Source organism: Tiliqua scincoides, chromosome 3, assembly GCF_035046505.1.
Source record: "Tiliqua scincoides isolate rTilSci1 chromosome 3, rTilSci1.hap2, whole genome shotgun sequence".
Classification (NCBI taxonomy): Eukaryota; Metazoa; Chordata; class Lepidosauria; order Squamata; family Scincidae; genus Tiliqua; species Tiliqua scincoides.
In genome coordinates, this window is record NC_089823.1 from 93,025,367 (window position 1) to 93,049,613 (window position 24,247).

General features: G+C 44.6%; 1 protein-coding gene across 1 annotated transcript in view; it reads left to right on the forward strand.

The window, feature by feature from the left end:
* The window catches only part of MRPS9 (mitochondrial ribosomal protein S9), a 63,021-nt gene that overhangs the window by 36,886 nt on the left and 1,888 nt on the right, over window positions 1–24,247 (forward strand). The window contains exons 6-9 of the mRNA XM_066621126.1: window positions 5,656–5,741; window positions 8,626–8,701; window positions 14,073–14,241; window positions 16,817–16,925. Of these exons, the coding sequence (XP_066477223.1) occupies window positions 5,656–5,741; window positions 8,626–8,701; window positions 14,073–14,241; window positions 16,817–16,925 (440 nt within the window). The remainder of the gene's footprint in view (window positions 1–5,655; window positions 5,742–8,625; window positions 8,702–14,072; window positions 14,242–16,816; window positions 16,926–24,247) is intronic.

Below are 24,247 nucleotides of genomic sequence, written 5' to 3' on the forward strand. Positions count from 1 at the left end.
CTTTTAACCTTTATCTGACTTAACTCCTCGGTCAGGAGGGGCCGTTCGGGCAGCGGTATCTGCCCGAGGTCTTCTGCCGTGAAGACAGATGCAAAGAACTCATTTAATTTCTCTGCCATCTCCAAGTCTCCTTTTATCTCCCCTTTCCCTCCCTCACCATCCAGAGGGCCAACCGCTTCTCTGGCGGGTTTCCTGCTTCTAACATATTTGAAGAAGCTTTTATTATTCCCCTTAATGTTGCTGGCCATGCGTTCCTCATAGTCTCACTTGGCCTCCAGTATCACCTTCTTACATTTCTTTTGCCACAGTTTATGTTCCTTTTTATTCTCCTCATTAGGGCAAGACTTCCATTTACGGAAGGAAGCTTCCTTGCCCTTCACAGCCTCTCTAACTTGGCTGGTTAGCCATGCGGGCACCCTCCTGGATTTAGTGGAACCCTTCTTTCTTTGCGGTATACACCTCTGCTGGGCCTCTATTACTGTTGTTTTAGGCAGCCTCCATGCACTCTGGAGAGATTGGACTCTTTTTACCCTCCGTTTCAACCTCCTTCTTACCAGCCTCCTCATTTGAGGGAAGTCCGCCCGTCGGAAGTCAAGGGTTTTTGTTAGAGATTTGCCTGGTATTCTTCCCCCAACGTGCACGTCAAAACGGATCGCAGCATGATCACTGTTCCCCAATGGCTCAGTAACGTTTACATCTCTAACCAGGTCCTGCGTACCGCACAATATTAAATCCAGAGTCACCTGTCCTCTGGTGGGCTCTGTGACTAGCTGATCTAAGCCACAGTCATTTAGCACGTCAAGAAATCCGGTTTCCTTATCGTGACCAGAACACAAATTGACCCAGTCAATATGAGGATAATTGAAGTCCCCCATGATTACAACCCTGTCCCTCCTTGTCACCTCCCTGATCTGTTTCCTCATTTCAAGGTCCCCATCTGATTTCTGGTCTGGAGGACGATAGCACGCCCCCAGTATTACATCGCTGCACAAGCCTGGTAATTTAACCCACAGAGATTCTACGGTGGAGTCAGACCCTTCAATCTGTACTTTGCTGGATTCTATCCCTTCCTTAACATAAACGGCCACCCCACCTCCAACACGCCCCTGCCTGTCCCTCCTGTAGAGTTTATAGCCCGGGATTGCGGTATCCCACTGATTCTCTGCATTCCACCAGGTTTCCGTTATACCCACTATGTCAATATTTTCTCTTGTCACCAGACATTCCAGTTCTCCCACCTTTGCTCGTAGACTTCGGGCATTCGCATAAAAGCATTTATACACAGAATGCCCCAGGATGCGCTGCTTATTCGCTCCTTTGTCCCCGCATCCTCTCATTGTGCCAAACCGTCTATCACATCCCATCACCCTACCTTTCCCAATTTCTTCTCCTACTCTGCTTTTGTCTTCTTGTTCTCTAACCTCCCCATCCTCATCCCATAGGATGAGTGTTCTTAAGTGTTCTTAAGTACACTTAAGAACAGTCAAAGTGTTTTGAGAAATGATAAAAATGTATGGACTAGGTAAAACCTTATCATGTTAGCCTGACAGTAGGTAATGACTCTTCCAATGATCTGTAGCCTGTGTTTTGTTGTTTAGATAAGTTTTATTTAAGAATAGTAAGTTAGTTTAAAAGGCATTTGCTTAAAGTTAAAATCAAAAACCACATCCTATGAGGTAGCATGTACCATCCAATCTCTCTGTAGCATTATGGGCTATTATTTCCTAACAACCCATTCCTGAGCTGCCCAGCACCCAAAATGGCTGCTGCTACATCCAGATATTTTGTCTTGTTTTAATTGTTTTTTACTGTTTTTTGTTCTTAATGTTTATTTGAATTTTACTTTGTTTTGTATTTTAATTTTGATTGTTAGCCGCCTTGGGTGCCCTTCAGGGAGAAAGGCGGAATACAAATCTAATAAATAAATATCCTCTACGCTAATCAGGCAGTGCTGGCGGCTCCTTGGGAAAAGGGGACTTTTGTCCCCTTCCCATGGATAAGGCGAGCAGCCCCGCAATGAGGCTACTTGATTCTACAGCGACCTAAGGGAATCGCTGTAGAATCAAGAGCCTCTGTGTTGGGCCAGCAGCCGGAAACGGAGGCTCAGGATCTGGTGGAGCAGAGCTCCACCAGTCCTTTCTCCCTCCTGCCCCTCTCCCCGGCATGCCTCCTTCCTGCCCTCTGCCTGTAACGCTTCCTCCCCACACCCTCACTTACCTCTCCACTGCCTGGTGATCTGCACAACCGTGGTGCGGTGAAGCAGCGGCGGTCCACCAGCACTGAGCTAGCACCAGCGCTGGACCAGTGCTGAGGGCCACAGATGTGCCTTACGGCACGTTTGCAACAATGCACGCTGGCAGAAAGCTGGTATGCACTATGTAGGATTGGGTCCTAAATGCCTATAGCATTATAATAAGATCACAAGAATAATTTGCCAACAGTGTTCAGAACCACTTGCGTATAATCCGGCTCTATGTGTTTTGTACGAGACGGCTCTATGTATTACATTCGTACAACATAGAATGTAATCCTAGTGCAAAATTTGACTTTTTGAAAAGAGAAAAGATTACCATCTTTCAACTGTAGAGAAATTTGAAAATGTTCAACCCTGCAAGTTGAAGACTCATCTTAGCACTTCCACAGGTATTTTCTGCCATGAGACAGTCACTGTGCAAGCGGAAGTTTTCTCCATGAACAGAAGAAGCATTTTACTCATGGCAGAGGTTCTTGCACTTGCAGAATGCTCATGGCATTCAGAGAGGAAGCTTCTATTTATGCAGAGAGCTCCTGATGGCATAGGCCCTTGCCAGGATGCCACCTACAGAATCCTGGACAAAGATTTCAAACATTTATTTGAAGCTTGCAGATGTCCAAATATTTCAATTTGATCAAATCTTGAGCAGTTTCTAAATAAATTGGAAAACTTTGGTCCACACATAGCTGAAAGTGGCAAATAATCAGCTTTTTATGTTACAGCCACCTTGTAGTAAGTAGAAATGTGACCCCACCGTCTATAAATCCATGAATGGCCCAATACTATTGGGCTGTGCTGCTGAACTACTGTAATGTTCCAGTGGGTTGACACTTTATGGTGTCGTAAATATCTTCTGGAAGTGCATGGAACCGTGTGCTTCTGGGCCACTGCTACAGATGGCAGGGAGTACCCCACACACAGCAGCAAAGATGAGCCCCTCCACTGTTGGTGAGTCAGGGTGTGTGAAATTGAGGAATACTGGGGGCATGTCAGAGGCAGGAAGGGGTGGCACATGACATGGGTACCTTGTGCTGGATGCTATCCCCTCTGACATTGAGCTGACATGCCCCCTTTGTCCAAACCTGTCTCAGCTAAAGTGCTGGCAGTTGAGGGGCTTACAAGAGGGTTAAGGGAAAATATTTTCCCTTTTGCCTCCTGATCCCTGACTAGTTTCTGTTTTAAAAATATCAGTTCCATTTTGAAAAGTCAGCAGTACTAGTCTATTCTATTTCTTATTCAGATACCTTTGTGTAGAAAGCAAAGCCTATTTCTACTTCCACCTATTTTGTTAGCCTAAGGCATAGGTTCTCAAATATTTTAGCACTGGGACCCACTTTTTAGAGTGACAATCTGTTGGAACCCACCTGAAGTGATGTCATTGACCTGGAAGTGATGTCATAGGCAGAAGTGACATCATCAACTTGGGCTTCAAACCTCAGCTGTGATCAACCAAAGGTCCCATTATACAGTGTGCTCATGCTGTTATTTTGCATAGCTTGAAATTCAAGCATTCCAGCTCAGAAGTCAAAGCAGACTCCAACCACCCTTTCACACCCCATCTTCCCCTATATTCAGGGCAAAGCACCAGGCCTCTCTCTCACTGGGAGCCCAGCACCCTGTCCAGCAGCTCTAGCTCTGAAAATATTTCAGCTATGTTAATTTCAGTGGTGGCTGAGTTAGGTGTATGCAACCCACCTGAAATTGGTTTGCAACCCACCTAGTGGGTCCCGATCCACAGTTTAAGAAATGCTTCCCTAGGGACTTTCCCAAAAGTTCCTATTGAAATTTGATCCCTTTCTGGTATCTCCAATTCAGATTCTAAGTTTCTTAATGAACAAAACAAAAAAAAAGAAGTTCACAGTGCAGGCTTAGCTAGAGAAAAGTTAGTTTATTAACTTAAACTGAAGGCTAAGTTTACACTTAAGCATACTCTTGCAGCCCAATCTAATGCATGTCTTCTCAAAAGTAAGTCCCATTATTAATGAGGCTTACTTCTAGTAAATGTGGACAGGATTGCAGCCTGACACATATTGTCTGTAGGTTCAGAAATAGATTCAGGAGACTAAAGTAAGTCAAATTTTTTCATTTTTCAAGGGGTGGGGGATGCTGCTTTAATTCCCCTCTTTGATCTATACATGTTGTCCTCTCCACTAAGAGTGCCATCTTTCTCAGCGGGAAACTGGCAGGGGCCTGACACTCTCCTAATCCCATTTCATTTGGCTGCGTAGTCTGGTGCAGTCCAGATACTGAGTTGCATCACCATCCCTTAAACAAGGCCCTCTTTTCTAATTGACCACAAAGGGAATTGGAGAGAGGTAGCCAGAGGTATAAATTTGGAACTAGTTTGTGAGTGCAAGGGAACCCCAGCAGCAAAGCTCCGAGGTAACTGGAAGCAGACAGGAGATTTAAGCATCTGTGAAAGTTGAACAGCAGGATGAGAAGGCCAAAGCACTAATAACCCCCTTCTCAAAGCCAGACTTCCTAAAATAAAATGCAGAAATAAAACCCAAATTTAGCTTTTCAAGTAAACAACTTGTAAAAAAAAAAAAAAACAATAATTAGTTAGGAAGTCAGAAAACCAGCGATGGGGAGGAGGGTTCTTTCCAGTGTATTACGTAGTGTCATCTGTACGACTGTCTTTTTGTTAAACATAACTTGTGGTTGTGTCCTCTGTATAGTGAATGTCTAGCTCTCGGGAAGCAAGTGTGTTCCTTTGAAGCCAGAGTAGATTTGGAGAAGCTGAGAGAGGCAGTAGGATCTTGATAGGGGCATCCCACTTCTGAACTGACAGTTCCACTGCAATGAAGAATGAGAAAGGGGGAAATGATCCGTTAGAACACCAGTTTTCAACCAGTGTACCACAGCACATTGGTGTGCTGTGAATGGGCCACGGGTGTACTGCGGGAGTTTTGGGGAGGGTCATTAGTAGGGCCATAGGGGGATGTGAGCTCCCCACCAGCAGTTTGGTGTACCTTGTCAATTGTCCAAAAACTGATGGTGTGCCTTGACAATTTTAGCACCTTATCTGTATGCTGTGAGATGAAAAAGGTTGAAAATCATTGCATTAGAAGGAAACCTTTTCTTGGATGATAAAGGCATATCCTTTCCTGCTATGGATAGTCCTCATAGGGTGGGGAACTTCTAGTAGTGGGTGATTCAGTTGTGAGGAACATCGAGATGGGTTTGTAACAGGTGTGTAGACCGTGTGGTGACATCTGCCAAATACAAAGGTTGTGGATGTCACAACCCTAATGCACAACTTCATTGTTCTTTGTTCCCTGGTTTACATGGACTTGTCATCACAATGACATGAGAGTCGACATAGGGTGAATCTGCCTAGGAAAGAGATTTGGGAAGATTTATTTTGGAGCTGACCCATGTACTTTTCTCTTGTGTTCTAGGAAATATATGGAAAACAGTTGCATATTCAAGAACACCAAGATCAAATGCGTACTCAAGGATTGCTTCCTGACAACAAAACTCAATTGTGAGTTGTTTCTGAGACTAATGAAAGTGCTTGGAAGAGGGTGATATAGTGTATGAATAAAGCATGCACATGACTTTTGTAGATTGACAGCCAGTATCATATCCATGTACTGTACACTACTCTGAGCTTAATGGAAAAAGGATGAGATACAGTGGGAATAAAAATGTTAAACTCCCATGGATATGATTGTCTTTTCCCTGACCCCTCAATTTTAAATAGGGAGGGAACTGGGCTTTATAAAGGACTAGCAAGGGTAGAAGAGGGTTAATGAATGGCAGACAGTATTGTAAAGGGAAATATATGGACATTTGGAGAAAGACCTTGGAATTTAAAGGAAGCAAAGGAGATGTTAGGAAGTAAAGGCAATGGGTATAGACCATGTGGGATATAGGAAATGTTGTGATATGATGGGAGAAAGAGCTGGACAGATTTAAAAACGCATTGTGTAGGTGAGTAATGAGTAAAGAGTAGGTGGTAATGAGCTAGAGAAATGGGCTAAGAATCAGAGAGGAATTAAGAACACATGGGAGGAGATGAGGTCATGTTCAAATAGTGCAGGACTGATGGGGAAAATGAGAAAATCAAGAATTAGGGGAAGATATGAAGTTGATGGGATTTCTGGCAGGACTGTGTTTATCTTCTCTTTGAGAGAAGGAGGATGATGGAGTGAAGGATTTTAAGAGTGAGTCAAAGGTACAACAGACAGCACAGATGGTAAATAACAGTCAATGAGAGAGAGTGGAATAATTGCTTGGCTTCGTAAAGAACAGAATTTAAGGAAGAATGAAGAGCAGTCACAGGAAGTGTGATGGACCCTTAGCCTCCTCCAAAAGCTTTAAAGAGTTAGAGAACATATTACATTCACCATAGGTGTACTAGTGAAAATAGCTTCTCCATGAGAAATTCGTAGACTTTGTCTTTTGTTATAATATTTAGAAGCTCTTTCCTTGTGGAGAGCAGCTATCATGCCATCCCTGTGTACAAGCTCTGTTTGCCTGGCATTGGTCATCACCTAGATCAAACTCCCAGAGAGTTTGAAAGCCACAGTAAGTCTTTGCAGGGGAGGGGAGGGAGGCAGTCGGGGTGGGGGGAAGGCAGCGACGGGATCCCCAGGATCACGTCACTAAGGGGGTCTGCAGGGACTGGGATGAACTCACCAGTTCCTGCAGCAGCCTGTCAGGGATGCAGGAAGCCCTGCGTGAGCGTCTGCAGGGCTCCCCAGCCTTCTAAAGTGAAAGTGGAGCTATCGTGCTACACTTCCGGTTTTGCGGAGGTGGAGCACGACTTCACCACTTTCACTTTTGGAAGTGAAAGCCTGCCCCTTACGGGGGCAGAGACCAGGACCCTCAGGCTGGAGCATCGCAATGCCCCAGTTTGAATACCACTGTAGATGGTTGTGTTGAGTTGAAATTAATAAGTAAAAAGTAACTTGCATTAGAACTGGGGTCCCCTCAAAGAGAACTAACAGTGTGTCTGTTGCCAGAGGATGTTACTTGGGGTGGAGGTGGAAAAAAGACTGGTTGAGGAAAGGAGTGGAAGAGAATCTCAGAGATGGCTAGAACGATACAAATATGTACTATTACTATCACAGAATATTGGTAGGAGAGGGGCAGTCAAATGGAAATTGGAGGAGGAAGTTAAGGCTGAGAATTTAAGAACCAGTGGGTAGACTGAAGTCCCTGAGAATAAGATTGAAGAACTTCAAAACTAATGTGTTTAGACCAGGCTTGTAATATAAAACGAGAGAATTTTGGTAGCTTTGAATTGAGGGAGAGAGAAGGATAAGGAAATGAGAATAGAGAAGAGAAAGATAGAATGAAGGACAGAAATGGAACAGAAAATAAAAACCTTTGAGAAAAAAGAAGCATGAAAAGAAGCAGGAGAAAAGTAATCAGATGAAAAGAGTAGCAAGGCGGGACAGAACACAGAAAGAAACAAACTGAAAAATGATAGTCACCAAACCCAAAGGGTGCTCATCATTCCCCTGCTGTTGGTGAATGTTATATAAGATTTTTGAAGCTGGATGATGCCTGGATTCGCTCTAGCCCTCAGCACCTGACTAGGCATTGACCTATGCTATTTTTGATGCCTTATCTCCATCAGTAACAGTGAGTGTGCTGGCATACAGCAGCAACTGGCCTGTTCGCATTGCGTCAGGGCAGATCTAGGTAAAATGTTCAGGTTTAGAAGACTTAATATGTCCTTTCTACCTGTTTGCTTCAAACACCTGAAACTACCACTGAATTAAGGGAAAGATTTAAAGTTTGCATATTTCTTTGTTATTATTATTATTATTATTATTATTAACAGTATTTACATACCGCTTTTCAACAGAAAGTTCACAAAGCGGTTTACAGAGAAAATCAAACAACTAATGGCTCCCTGTCCCAAAAGGGCTCACAATCTAAAAGGATGCAAAAGAACACCAGCAGATAGCCACTAGAAAAGACAGTGCTGGGGTGAGGAGGGCCAGTTACTCTCCCCCCACTAAATAAAAGAAGAGCACCCACTTAAAAAGTGCCTCTTATTCAGTTAGCAGGGGTTGTTCCCAGTCTTTTTCCCCTCTTGAACTCTTTGTGTATCAAATTCTACAGAAGTATGAGTATTTAACCTATGTTAGCAGAATCCCAATGAAAATGAGCTTTTAAACTAAACTGATGCCTGGCTTATCAGCTGTCAACAGTTTCAGAAAAAATTGTCTGTTGGCCCTAATAAAGAAGAAATTGGAATTACTGCTCTTTACACTTGCAAGTTAGTAATTGCACCTTTTAAAAGCAAGAAGTATATTTCCAAATGAAGTGTGACTGTATGTGTGGCCCTTTTCAATCTAACTCTAATTGTATGATTAGTTAAAGAGTGAATATATGTGATATTTTTTGAACAGAAACCTGATTGGCAGCAGATGGCTGATTAAGGAGGAATTGGAAGAAATGCTAGTGGAAAAACTGTCAGATCAAGATGTGAGTGATTAATATCCTTTATTTAATGAACTCTATATCCTAATGGAACAGCTACTGGTTGTTTATAGTTTTTAGGGATTTGGGGGAAGAAAACCTACTTCCTTAGAGACCAGAATTATTCATGTTCTCAGTCTCATATATATACTTACATCATGGCATAACTTTATATCTGTGCAAATAAATTAGAGTTGGATAACATATTCACCAAAATTGTGGGTTAGTTTATATATTCAACAGAACCAATTGATAAATCTTTTCTGGGTTAGAAAAGTTCAGATCAGACTGCAGGAGATGGAGTTGCAGGCTTGATTGCTCCTTCCATGATGGCTGGGGAAACCCCATCTGAACAGAGAAAAATAATATGTTGGTAAGAAGGCCACATGGAGCCACTTTCCTTACCAGCTAGTTTTCTGTGAACAGCAAGGTATCTCTCCCTGCCCTGTGTGGGAGGATTAAAACGTGTATCCTTAATCACCACTTCAAGAATCGGTCTGCTCCTATGAAGACTTCACTTTGCGGGGGGGGGGGGGGTTCTCTCTTCTGACTATCCATTTAATTCCCCTTTGATCTCTATATGTCTCCTGACATCTCCCCCACCCAGAGTTCCATGTCTGTTTCCTGTTTTTTCCATTTTTTTGTGAGTAGTGGCAACTGTATTTCACAAATCATCTCCGTCCTCTGCCTGGGAAATATGGATGGTTTGTCACTGCTGCCATCAAAGCGGATTTTTCTGGAAACCTGTAGCATTCCTAGTGCTATAGGTCTCCTGTTATAAGGGACCCATTTTATTCTGGCCTTCTATTATAGGAGTGTGAGGGCCCAATCCTATCCAATTTTCCAGTGCCGGTGCAGCTGTGCCAATGGGGCATGCACTGCATCCTGTGGTGGGGAGGCAGTCACAGAGGCATCCTCAAGGTATGGGAACATTTGTTCCCTTACCAAAGGGCTGCATTGCAACTGTACCAGTGCTGGAAAGTTGGACAGGATTGGGCCCTGAATCTGCTTCAGAAAAACATCTTGCTCCAAACTGAATTATCCCTCTCTGAAGCCATTTCAGAGACAGTCCTAAATGAAGCAAGGTTTCTCTTCTCGGTGAATTGAAGCAAAGCTGTTTGAAGCCCCATAGATGACTTGGCTACTTCAGATGCCTTTTCTTCTCCTTTTTTACCCTTGTCTCCTACTGCCTGGAGCTTTTTCTTCCATAAATGAAAGGTGGCTTCTAAGCAGTTAGGGAGAGATCAGCAAGGACCAATGGGATTGACAGCTCTGGCCTGCCAATAAGGCACATATGAATTTCCTAGGGTCAGCTCTACATTTCCTGTGACTTTGGTGCAAATTTAGTATAAGACAAAATAGTAGTACTAGTAGTAGTGGCTCACAAAGTGTTTTACAGACAGTCAGATAATTAAATGATTCCCTGTCCCAAAAGGGCTCACAATATAAAATGAAGAGTCAAGGTCAATTACAAGCTCAAATCTCCAGTATTTATTATGGATCGCTCCTGAACCCCTGCACATATCTTCTGAAATTTAGCAAAGAATCTTATATAGGGGCCTCTGTAGATTAACCTGTGAGTTTCCTGCAAATTGGCAAAAAACCAAATGGCAGGACCAGGAGAAACCTTTAAAAATTATCAAATGTCATTTGCCCCAGAATAAAAACCTCAGCACCAATTTGCATGAAATTTAGCCGACTTGTCCCCTTATGGAGGACATCTTTCCCTTTAATGTCATCCAGAGCCCAATCCTGAGCTCGCATTGCCAGTGCTCTGCTGGTGGTGAGTGTCGTAAACGTGCCATAAAGCACACTTGCGGCCCTCAGCACTAGTCCAGTGCCGGTGCTCGCTCAGTGCCAGCTGGCACTGGGCTAGTGCCAGTAGATCACCGGTGCTCCGCTTCTTGGTGGTCTTGTGGACTGCCAGGTGGCTGAGAGATGGGAGGAGGCATTCCAAAGTGGGGGGCGGATGGCCGAAGGGCAGGGAAAGAGCAGGAAGGAGGCATGCTGGGGGGAGGGAGTGGGACGGGAGGGAGTTGGGACTGGTGGAGCTCTGCTCCTCTACATCCAGAACCTTCGTGTTGGGCCGCTGGCCCAATACGGAGGCTCTTGATTCTACAGCAACCTAAGGGTTGCCATGGAATTGAGTGGCCCCGTTGCAGGGCTACTTGCCTTACCCAGGGGAAGGGGACATTAGTCCGCTTCCCTTGAGGAACCGCCGGTGACTGCCCTGTTGAGTGCAGGATGCCACAGCAGCCGTTTTGGTGTCACGTCAGTCCCAGCGCAATGGGCAGCTCAGGATTGAGCTATCAATTCTGAAACAAAAAATTAAAATGTTAGTGAATGGTTTTGAATTGGGTTAGCTTTGCCCTCTTGCAGATCTGCAAGAGGGATCTGAAGGCCTTAGGAGTGGACCTCAACAAGTGGGAAACCCTGGCCTCTGAGCGGCCCGCTGGGAGGCAGGCTGTGCAGCATGGCCTTTCCCAGTTTGAAGAGATACTTGGCCAACAGTGTGAGGCTAAGAGGCAAATAAGGAAGGCCCATAGCCAGGGAGACAAACCAGGGACAGACTGCACTTGCTCCCAGTGTGGAAGGGATTGTCACTTCCAAATTGGCCTTTTCAGCCACACTAGACGCTGTTCCAGAACCACCTTTCAGAGCGCGATACCATAGTCTTTCGAGACTGAAGGTTGCCAACTAATGTAGCTTTGCCCATTTGAAAACTTGAAATAAATTGGGTACAAAAAAAGCAAGTTGTTGAACCATGCCAGTGTACTGAAATCTGGCCACCAAACAAAGCAAAATCCAAAGCTTCCTATCTTTTTCCTAAACCAACCAAAGTATTATTTTTGGCCAGTTCGCAACTATGAAATTTCTGTCAAGGAAGTTGGGCAGCCTGTAAGAGGGCAAACTGAATTCCTTAGCAAAATTCTTTGCTTAAGAAAAAGATTATCTGTTAAGAATCCAGAACTCTTTAGAAATGAAAGAATAAACATGCAAAAATGCTACCCCTAGTGTCTGTATAAAAGCCATGTACACTGAGTACATGGAACAAATGTGTGGTGCTGTAGCCAGCGAATTTGGTAAATGGTGTGGGGATTTTTAGTTATGCCCTGTTAGTCCTGCTGGACCTCTCGACGGCTTTCGACACCATCGACCATGGTGTCCTTCTGGGTCGGCTGGCCGGGTTGGGGCTTGGAGGCACTGTTTTGAAGTGGTTCCACTCCTTCCTGGCTGACAGATCCCAGAAGGTGGTGCTGGGGGACGCCTGTTCGGCACCCTGACCTCTTAGGTTTGGAGTGCCGCAGGGTTCCATCTTATCCCCCATGATTTTAAACATCTACATGAAGCCTCTGGGAGAGGTCATCCGGGGGTTTGGAGTGGGTTGCCATCAGTATGCTGATGACACCCAGCTTTATCTCTCCTTTCCCCCTGATTCTGAAGAGGCAGTTGGGGTCCTGGATCGCTGTCTGGAGGCGGTTAGGGGCTGGATGTGGGCGAATAAGCTGAAATTAAATCCGGATAAGACAGAGGTGCTCTTGGTTCAGAAATCCACAGCTCGGGTACTGGACTATCGTCCTGCTCTGAATGGGGTTGCACTCCCTCTGAAGGAGCAGGTCCGCAGCTTGTGGGTTCTCCTGGATCCACAGCTGCTCCTGGAGTCCCAGGTGGCGGTGGTGGCCAGGGGAGCCTTCGCTCAGCTTTGGCTGATTCACCAGCTGCGACCGTACCTGAGCTGCGCGGACCTGGCCACAGTAACCCATGCCCTAGTGACATCTAGATTAGATTATTGCAGTGCGCTCTACATGGGGCTGCCTTTGAAGACGGTCCAGAAAATACAACTAGTACAGAACGCAGCTGCTCGTGTGGTTGCTGGGGCACATTGGTTTGACTCTGTCGAGCCGTTGCTCTGGCGGCTACACTGGTTGCCGGTTCTGTTCTGGGCCCAATTCAAGGTGCTAGTTTTGACTTTTAAAGCCCTTTACGGCTCGGGTCCGGGGTATTTGAGGGACCGCCTCCTTCCCTACAATCCTGCCCGTGCTCTTAGATCATCTGGGGGGGCCCTTTTGACTGTCCCGCCACTAAGAGATGTGCGAGGGGCGGCGGCCAGGAAGAGGGCCTTCTCGGTGGTGGCCCCCGAACTGTGGAATACCCTCCCCTTAGAATTGAGAACTGCTCCCTCGTTGCTAACATTTCAGCGTGGACTGAAGACGTTTTTATTTCAAAAAGCTTTTAATTGTTGACAGGCTGGCTGGCATTCTTGCTTCTTACTTTTTATATGAGAATCCACGGGGTTTGTTTGTTTGTTAGATTTTTAATTATTGTAAATTGTTTTAATGATTGTTTTTAATGTTGTATTTTAAATTGTAAGCTGCCTTGTGTGCCCGTTGGGCAAAAAGGCGGGGTATAAATTAATAAAATAATAATAATAAATAATAATTTTTTTGCCACTTCGACTGTTTGCTGTCCTAGTCGTTCTTATTTATTTTGCATGTAGGTACAAAACACTCTATTTGAGATTTTAATAAAGAGCAAATCTCTTTGCTCCTGCCACTTGCAATGTGAATTTTCCTCCATACAGAAACATTTGCCATGATGTGAAACACTGAATACATCCAACCACTTCTTTAATTCCTTGTTGCCGGGGGCCACGTGGCCTTCATATAACCCTTAGTAACAAGACCATGTATTATCAGTGAGACGTTTTACTTTCTAATCACATGTTCAAGATGTAGGGAGAAAAGCACACAGTAGCAAAGGATAATTTATTTCAAGAGGTTGCCCTTTAAGTCAAGTATCTCTTGAATTTTTAAAAAGCTTGATTGTTTGGTTTTTAAAGGAAAAGCATAAACATTAAAGTAACTCCTGGCTGAACAGCCTATGGCAGAGATGCACGTTTCCTGTATGTATTATGAAATATAATCACCTCAGAAGTGGAGTTTAGGAAAATAAAATTATTTCCATTTAAATATACATATCAGCTTACTGGAAATGAGTTGGGAAGCTTACCTCTTGCCACTTTTCATCAAAGCATTGGATTTCGTTTTGAGGCCTGCTGTTTCTTTTAAAGTTAAGATGAACTTCATCCTAATGTGGTAATCCTGTGTTACAAAGAGATTGGTTATATTTTTGAATTGCGGATTCATTTGTTGCGAGGAAAAGAGGGGAGGGGGATTAGGTATCTATTCACATAGAAAATGATACATCTGCATGTTGTTTTGAAAGCAGCATGCAAATACAGATGTGTCATCCTGTCAAAAGTTATCAAGAATAGCAGAACCCAAAAAGATCAAGCGTATAAAAATAGAAGTTGTTGGCAAATGCAATTGCACTTGTGCCCCCCTGCCACCTCTTAATGAATTTTTATTGTCTACAGTATTCACGGTGTATTCAGCTGCTGGAAAGATTAGCGACATTGCCGGGGTGTGCCATCGTAGAAGATTATGTGCTAAAATTTCGCAAGCAATTACCTGTACAATCCAAAAAGCAGATAATTGAACCCCTGAAATATGATGAGCGAGGAGTGGCCTTTAGTACTGCAGAAGGTAACTCTTTTTCCTCATGGTGAGAGGGAAGAATTTGGAAACTGGGAAGTCAAATACATTTTGGTATTAACCTAATTGTTCTTTGAGCAGGATTTCACTTTTCAGTATCAAATACCTGCACTGGAATGGTATTATATTCTGTGCCATTATAGCTATTTTATGGCATTAAAATGGATTTATATTGCAGGAGGACCCATTAGTGTCTTCTCCATGATGGGCTAACAGCAATTGTACAAAATGGCACACAAGACTGTAACTGTAGGTACATATACAACTAAGTCCCACTGAAAACTAGACTTCTGAGAAAAAGTTATTGGGATCAGGCTGTAATCCTTATTTAGATTTTTTTCAGAAACTAGCTGCCTTAGTACAGGTAGTCCCTGCCTTATGACTTGGTTCTATTCCAGAGGTTTGTGCCAAAGGTGGAAGTGATGTAAGTTGGAACAGCATTATCGCACCTGCACAAATGCACAAGACTAGATAGACTGTGCCTGTGTGAAAGCACAGTAAGTCAGACACTGCCTGTCTGCACTTGATTGGAAACCTCCACTAATAGTATATAACTGCATGGTATTGTTTCTTATCCATTTTTTAAAAATGTGGCAAAAGTTAATTAGGCTCATTCTTAGGCTTTATACTAAACAAAAACCAAAGTGTGCAGATTCACTATTGAGCAACCCCAAGTGTCGACACCACATTAGTTCAGATCTCTATGGATGTATGTAAGAATACGATTTACTATTCCTCAGTTTGATGCAGTTGAACAGGATTGTGGTTTGTAGAGCGCTTGGTTCGCGTAGTGACTAAAAGACTGAAATGCAAATCAGGACCTCCCTGGTTTGAATTTCTTCTATGGCTTGAACTTACTAGGCGGGTCTAGGTATGATCAACCCATTTTTGCCCGGCCCACAGATGTACACATTTGGTCCTTGTTGCTTATATGCAACATTGGGCAGAAATGGCTTTTACAGCACACAAGTATGTTTGTGGAAAGACTTAATCTTAATGCACAGTCTAAATCTTCTTCAGAATAGTAAGGAGGTGATATCTTTGGAAGCATTTCTTGAATTAATAAGCATATAAGCTGTATGGAATTTCTTACCTCACTGTACTTAGTATTTGTGTTTGGTATTCAAAACAACTTATAATGCAAGCTGTTCTGAACATTACTATGTAGAGTGCTGATAACTTTAGTTTTTAATTATTTCCTCGACAGTTAATAATACAATGTACATAATGGAAATGGATGTAGTACAAAGCATGATTTTGCAAATCAAAATTTCACAGTCAAATCCTACAGCACAGATAAGAGTGTTCTTCAGTCTGTAGGTAGAGTCTCCTGAGTGCTTATGTGGGTTATTACAATGTTTGTGCTAATGAGCATTGTCTTCATTAACAGTTGTTCCACACCATTTACAACAAAATCTGTTCTAAAATTCAGTTCCCCCCCAACTCTTCATACCACCCCAGAATCTTAGTTTACACATTGAACCCACTATGCAGATCACGTACACTGAAGTATTTGGATTGAAGCATATTTAGTTCCTTTCATGTTAATGAGACTAAAGAGGCTTAAGTTGAGTTTTCACAATTTGTAAACCTATTCATCTTTTATAAATCCAATTTCTTTCTATTTAAGATGCTGGCTGCCATTTTGAATTCTCAGAGTATGCTTCCCTCTGGTGGGGGAAAAAAGAGAATATTTGAAGAAGTGATAGCTGTGTAAACACTTTCTAAACCATTTTTTCCTCAAAATGGATGGCCTGTTTTATTTCCTGTTTTTTCACTATTTAGCATTTTATTTGCATACATTCAGCATTTTATATAGAACTGCTTGCAAGGGAAAGAGAAAAATTCTGCCTGAAGACTTGGTTATAGAGCATTGTCACTGTCTCTACTGCGCTGTGTATGGTGATCGTGTAAGAATCAGGATTCAACCATACCACTTGGATTTTCCAGCAGCTAGAGATTTCTCTGATACCATTTTAGTACCTTCCACTAAGCAGGAAACACCAGGCATTTCCCACTCAAGGTCAGTCTCTTGTGCCTGAAACTGGCAATCGTTCCTCTCCATCAGCTGTAGAAATATTCTCCATTCCTTTCTTTCCCTGGCAGTTGAGGCAGCCTTGCTCTTAGGCTGCAAAAATCAGCACACTTATCTGGGCGTAAGTACCATTGAACAAAGTGGGACTTTCTTCTGAGTGAAAATGTGTAGGACTGTGCTGTTAGAAAAAGAAGGCTTAAGACTGGCAACTTGTTATCCATAACCTGGGACAGGTTGAGGTCAGTATCTGGCTCCAAGATAGGAGTAAGAGCTTTTTCCCCTTGCTATTCGTGAAGTGGTAAAACGTATTTCTTAAGGGTAGCGGTGATGGCCTTGTTGCTGACTGTTCTTGTTCCATGCCCCGCTGTGGTCCTGCAGATGGCCGGAAACGGATGCTGCATGGAACAAATGCTCTTTGTGAGAATCTCCACTTTCTTCACTTTTAGCTAGAATTTTCCTGGCAGCAGCTTGCACAATAGTGTGTTTGAAATGCTGAAGATACATGAATATGCAATGTGTTTTCTTTTCAAGGCCGAAGAAAAACAGCAACAGCAACTGTTACAGTTTATGACAATGGAAGTGGAAAAATTACTGTAAATGGAGACCATTATTTACTTTACTTTCCAGTGCTGCAGGACAGGTGAGTGCACAACCATTTTCCTGTTCTCATTGTCTTCTCATTTCTCAATTCTCAATTCTCATTGTCTTGAATCTCTAGGGCAGTGCTTCCCAAACATTTTAGCATTGGCACCCACTTTTTAAAATGACAGTCTATCATGACCCACTTAGTTTTACTAGACAAAAAAAATACTGTATTTATTAATACTAATAATAGAGTATTAATGAATAACAATTGGGGTCCTGTGCTCCCGAGGCTGCTAGAGATCTTATAGTATACATATAGTATGTATGTGTAGTCATTTTGCTATATTCTCTCTAGAAACGGAGTTCAAGGACTGTTCCCCAAAGCTTTACAGTCATTCCAGAGTATTCAGAAGGCTGAACTGGAGATTAAGATGTGCAATTAGGAACTTGCAAGTTGGACAAAAGGCTGAAACTAGGTTCACATGTGATCTAAAGCAAGCCAACTATTAAAGAAAATAGGAAAATGGGACATTTTAATTTGGGGGTATGAAGATTACCTCGTACCACTCCAGCCACAAGAGTAGTCACTTCATCTGAATTGCCCACTGCTGCAATTTTCTTCTGCAAACTAGGCAAGAGTGCTTGTTAACATTCTTAAAAATATATTTCTGTAACTTTTCGTGACCCACCAAAAATCAGCTTGTGACCCACTGGTGGGTCCCGACCCACAGTTTGGGAAACACTGCTCTAGCGTTTTAGGCATGTCTGCCAACCACTGTACACTAATACTGCATTAGCAAAAACATTCAATTTTTTCACACACAAGAAAATCTGGAGAACCTCATGCCTTACTTGGAGCCCAATCCTGGGCACCATGCCGTGGCTCCGTGCTGCTACGCACTGTCACCAACGTGCCATAAGGCACGTTTGCGAGCCTCACGGCCACGCTCCTGCCCGTGCTAGCCCAGTGCAGGGCTAGAACCAGGCTAGCGCAGGGCAAGTGCCCAGCCTCCACAGCTCAACAATCTCACAGACCGCCGAGTCGCGGCATGATGAGGGAGGCAGGGAGGAGGCGTTCCGGGAAGGGGGAGAGGGCGGGAGGGAGTCGTGACATGGAGGCATGATGCAGGGATGGGGGGAAGGAAGGAGGCGTGCTGGGGGGAGGGAGGTGGGTCTGTGGAGCTCTGCTCCACTGAATCCAAGGCGCTCGTGGAGGGCTTGGTGCCATACACAAGCGCCTTTGCTTTTGGCGGTAAAGTGAGTAGCCCCATTGTGGGGCTGCTTACCTTACCGGGGAGAAGGGGATGAAAATCCCCTTCTCCTGAGGCACCTCCTATGGTAGCCTGAGGCGCTCAGGATCCGGCGGCAGCCATTCTAGGAGCCGCTGAGGCTGGGCGCCCCGGGCAGCTCAGGATTGGTCTGCCCCTTCCTTACTTAGTTTAAAAATGTCTGTACTGTCTTATCCCAACTGTTGTATAGTCAAGTAGTCAGTCAAAACTACTTGTGCAAATAATTAAATTATTGTTGAAATATAGTCCTTCTTAGGTTATTTATTTATCGAATTTATATCCCACCTTTCTATACCAACAAAGGGCACTCAAAGCAGCATACAAATAAAACCATACTAAAACATACATAAATACATTGGTGCCTCGCATAACGAAATTAATCCGTTCCGCGAGTCCTTTCGTTGTGCGAGTTTTTCGTTTTGCGAAGCGCGTTTTCCCATAGGAATGCACTGAAATTTAATTAATGCGTTCCTATGGGCAAGAAAAGTCAGAACAAAGTCAAATTTGGTTTACAAAGTGTTTATTAAGTGCTCTTTAAAGGCATACATACTGTACAGAGGATTTCAAAAATTTCAAGCACAAAACTTCAACTTTTTTAAACATGACAGAAAAACATTTAAAAATCAGCAAACATGAGGCAGGACCATCTGACTTGAGGCTGAACACTGAAACTGAACAGAAACAGTCACAAACAGTCCTTGGACTGTGCAAAACTCTTCAGAAAGTACATTTTTAAGGCATGTAAACAGGGACATCATACAGAAACCAATACAGAAACTTTTTAAAATCACCAAAGGACTCTCTAAGGCTCTAGGGGACACTTGTACTCAAACATTTTAAGGTGACCAAGTCAGGCTGAAGTGTCTCAACCTACAGGACCAGTCTTTTAAGTCAGGAAACGGGAGGCAGACAGAACTGTCTCCACATCACAGCAGCAGTCTTTTACGTTCCCAGAGCTGCGGAAGGTCTCTCTGGGGATGGCACGAACACTGGTCAACTGGGAGAAGGCACAGCAGAGTAGGCAGGGACACTGGCAAACGTGGAGAAGGCGCATGCAGGAATGGTCTCAGGCTGGCTAGCTAGGACAGAAGCAGTTTACAGTTAGCCAAAGACAACCTGGAGACAGACCCCTCTGTCCCCCAAGTCTCAGCATCACTGCTCTAACTTAACTTAACTTAACAACGTGGACAACTGGGAGAAGGCTTCAAGGCTTGACTTCAAGGCTTCTAGGAGGACGAGGAGGAGGATGAAGGCAACTGGGCACCACTGGTAGAAGCAGCAGGTTCCTCTTCCACTCTTTGCTTCTTCATGAAGAACCTCTCCATGGTCTGCTGCTTCAGCCGCCTTTTTAGCACCCCTCTGAAAGAGGACATGATCCTTGTATCAAACATGTTCGCAAGGTCATGTGCCAGAGCCTTGTCTGGGTGGTGCCGCTGTGCATAAGTCTGCACGTTTTTCCACTGTTGGCAGATGTCCTTCAGTTCTGTGGCAAAGTCCTCAGCCGCAGGAACCTCGGAACTGGCAGCCTCTCCATGCCTGACCACACTGTGGATTCCAGATCTGGTTTTGAATCTTTCAAACCAGCCTCTGCTTGCCTTGAAGACTTCTGGCTCGGCTGAGGTTCCTGGCTCTTGCTGTACAAGGTCTGCGTGCAAGGCCTTGGCCTTCTCACAAATGACAGCCTCAGTCACTGTGTCCCCTGCACGCTGCTTCTCTTCCATCCAGATGAGCAGCAACTTCTCACCTCCTCCAGAACAGCTGGCCAGTTCTTCACGATCCTGGTGACTCCCTTGGCTGCATCTGTCGCAAGGATCTTCTCCCTCATCTTCAGGATGGTCCCGATGGTGGATGGATTCCTCCCGTACTCCCTAGCGAGGTCTGTCACTCGCATGCCTCCATCGTGCTTCTGGATGATCTCCTTCTTCATTTCTAGCGTCATCTTTGTCCTCTTCCCGGCCTCTGCAGGAGCAGCCTTCTTGGGACCCATGTCAGCAATTGCTACGTTCGCAAAAACAAAAGGCAGTACTTCACATCCGCTTCACGCACACCTTCCCACCCCTGGCCAAATCTGCCCGGGACAAAAAAGTGGCATAACAGCCCCCCCAACACAGGAGAACAAATGCAGATGGTGAAGCTATGCTCCCTACCTTTCCACTGCTTGAGATGTCCCTGTGAAGAAGCTCCTTAAATCCTGGTCTGGAAAAACGGTTGCAAATGAGTTCCACAGATTCCCCAAACTGCTGGAAAAACTCCCCTAACCTCCCTAAAACAGCAGGCCAAAACTGGCCAGCTGGCCCCAAAACGTACCTCAAACGCTGGCCACCACTTCCCAAAAGTTATGAAAAGTTCAAAGAAACTTACCTTAACTGCTGGTAGTAGGTTCCCCAAGGAGTTGGTGAACTGCTCAGAACTGCTCAGAACAGTTGACCAAAGACAGGGTTCGCCCACAGCACAGGCCACAGTTGCTCCTGGAAGTCAACCCTGGAACTGCACGTGGAGAAGTGAGCCCAGGCTGCATTGGGGAGGCTTTTTAAACCTCCAGGCACAATGCATCCTGGGTATTAACGGTTGTGCGATTTAAAACAAACCAGGACAATAAAAAAAAGGAAAAAATTCGTTTTGCGATGCATGGGTCATAAAAATTCGTTGTGCGAGTTACCAAACTTCGCACAACGCTTTCGTTCTGCGTTTTTCACTGCGCGGGGCATTCGTTATGCAAGGTACCACTGTATATAAAAACTTGGATCCTGATTAAAATACATTCCTAAAAAGGCACCATACTCCCCTGGGTTCAGCATAAAAAGGCTTCCCTGAATAAAGAGGTCTTAAGACCCCACCAAAAGGACTCTAAAGAGAGAGCTGTTTTCAATTCCAGGGGGAGGGAATTCCACAGGCGGGGAGCCACCACCATCAAGGCCCTCTTTTTTGCCGCCATTTCCCTCTCCTCTTTTGGTCATGGCACAGTTAGATGGGCTCCCTCTGACCTTTTAGGTTAGACCAGGAGTGCCCAAACCCTGGCCCCGGGGGCCATTTGTGGCCCTTAGAGACTTCCAGTCTGGCCCATGGGGAGCCCCCAGTCTCTAATGAGCCTCTGGTGATTTGCTGGAGCCTGCACTGATCCGACGCAACTGCTCCCAGCATGAAGGCGACTGTTCGACCTCTTGCGTGAGCTGCGGGCCAAGGCTCCCTTCACTGCTTGCTGTTGCACATCTGTGAAGCAGAAGTGGCAGCAAAGGAAAGGCCGACCTTGCTTTGTGCCTCGAACTATTTCAAGACCTTCATTCATTCATAAAAGTTCCATCTTTAATATGTTCATTATGTAAATTTATTCAAATTTTAAAAGTAAATTAATTCTTTTTTTCCTGGCCCCCAACACAGTGTCAGAGAGGTGATGTGGCCCTCCTGCCAAAAAGTTTGGACACTCCTGGGTTAGACCTTTTTCTTACATTATTGGCTTTGTTTTGTTTGGGATAGTTCTGAACAGTGTGGAGTATGAAATTAATTCACTTAGATCTCAAAGTTGTCAAAAGGAATAGTTCAGTTCAGAATCTTGGGTGCCACCTCAAAACCGTTTGCCAAGCGTACATTTGTTCTTGTCATAACACTGATCAGATTCCATAAGTGGAACTCCACTGATGACGTGGATTGTTCCACCAGTGTATTAAAAATGGTCATGTGATTATGCAAATCCATTCATAAAGCAGATGTTTTGAAGGGTAGACAGACTATGTTCTAGTCTAGTTCATCTTGGGCATAGATCCACAGTGGTAACAAAAGTAGATAGGTGCCATTTAAAATCCTAGAAGGGCCTTCCTAAATTGCACCAAATGCCATCCAGTCAGGCATCCTGATTCTAACCCTGGCCTGGCAGATGTACCTGAGAAGTTCACAAAAGACAGCAGTTGTGACCAGCACCAGACATTCAGGGGTGTAGTACCCCTGCTTTATCCGTGTGCAGCAGGCCTGCACAACAGGCAATCTACTAAACCAATTGCACCTTATGTGGAGCTTAATGAAGTTCCCTGCTGTGCTGCTTCTAGCAAGTACAAAAACGGGTTGATTAAACACCTGGCTTAGTTGTCAACAGTACAAGGCTTGGTGGGTCACAAGTTGTACAAGCCTGGTTGGCAGACCCAGATTTTTGGTTAATGTGGATGACATTTAAAAGCAGATATGACAACAGCATCATACTTCGTATTCAGATTGATTCATTCATTTGAGGGAAAATGTTGGGCCAAGTGGGGAGGGTCCTGTAGGTCAATGGTACACAGAAGGTCCCTTCTGTACACAGCTTCAGTCTCTGTCAACTCCGTGTACAGCAGGGAAAAGCTTCTCAATTAATCAAATCTTTACTAGGATCACAGACCAGCATATAACCAGTGTCAATACAAGTACAACTTAAAAATCTAAATAAATTGAATGTTGAAAAGTTTCTGTCTGAGAGTCACTGCCAGTTAGGGTAGAAGTTGGTGTTCCAGATGGACTAATGACCAGATGCAATATAAAGCAGCAGCATCCATTTTGAAGTAATTCTTTATCTTGGTGGTTCTCATAATGTCCTAGAGCAGGGGTGCTCAACACGTCGATCGCAAGGCAAAATGAGTCGATCGCAAGGCAAAATGAGTCGATCGCAGAGCCCTTAGTCTAGTCTATAGACTAAGGGCTCCACGTTCGACTCATTTTGCCTTTAGTTGCTAAAGGGTTGGGCTTGACTTTGCAGGAAAGTCCTCACTAATCGATTGCGGAGCTCTAGCTAGACCTCTCCCAACCGGGCCACGTGGGAGCGGAGAGGTTGCTTCAGGGGCAGCAGGCAGGCTGCGGATTTCTGTCCCGAGGTACGTGTGGGAAGGAGCCTGGCTGGGGCTGCAGTGCTAGCCACTTACACAGGAGTAAGCCCTGTTGGCTCTAATGGGGCTTTCTTCTGAGTAGACATGCCTAGGATGGGGCTCTGAGGCTGCAAGCTTGTCCACACTTTGCTGGGAGGAAGCCCCACTGGCTCTAACGGGGCTTACTTCTGAGTAGACATGCATAGGATGGGCTCTGGCTTCGTGGAACTAAAACTGAGCCACATATTCAATTCAGTCCCAATGGAACTGCGAGGTTGTTTTGTACCATCACTTCACACTTCCCTGGAGGTGAATCCTTTGAACACAGATTTACTTCTGAGTAAACATGCAGAAAACTGTACTGTTAATTGCTTTCCCCCCCCCCCCCATAACTTTTTTCTTTGTATCCCCCTGTGCATCTGTTTGCTAAATGCAGACACTTTATGCATCTGATAAAATGGGCTTTGGAGCCCAATCCCATGCATGTCTACTCAGAAGTACATCTCATTATAATCAATGGGACTTGCTCCCAGGAAAGTATGGATAGGATTGCAGCCCTACAACACAGTCCTATGCTTGTTCTACCCTGAATTAAATTCCATTATAGGCAATGGTGCTTACTCCCAGGTAAATGTGCATAGAATCAATCCTATGCCTGTCTACTCAGAAGTAAGTCCCATTATAGTCAATGGTTCTTACACCCAGGTAACTGTAGTGGAGCTAAACAAGGGTTGGGCTTGACTTTGCAGGGAAGGCTCGGAGCAGAACTTCGGTTGTTCCTTGGAGAACCTGAGGAGCGTCTCCAGAAGGGCTCGGGAGCATCCCGGGACTGTCTGGAGGAGTTGCTTGGGGCCACTCAGAAGTGCCGCTGATGCAGAGTGGTGGCAGCCTCCGGATGGGGAAGTTCAGCAGCAATTGAGAGATGCAGGTGCCTAAGGCACCTCCTCTCCTCACTTACCTGGGAGTAAGCCCCATTGACTAGCATGGGACTTACTTCTGAGGAGACAGGCTTAGGCTTGGGCACACAAGCTGCAATCCTCTCCACACTTACCCGGGAGTAAGCCCCATTGACTAGCATGGAGCTTGCTTCTGAGGGGACATGCAAAAGATTGGGCTCTAAAGCAGGGGTGCTCAAACTTTCAACTTTAGGGATGCTGGACCGTTAACAAGTGTATAGAAGAGAGAATTTCAGCAGGTGCAACTTGTCATCCCACAGATGACAAGCTGCACCTGCTGAAATTCTCTCCTACACAATTTTAAAG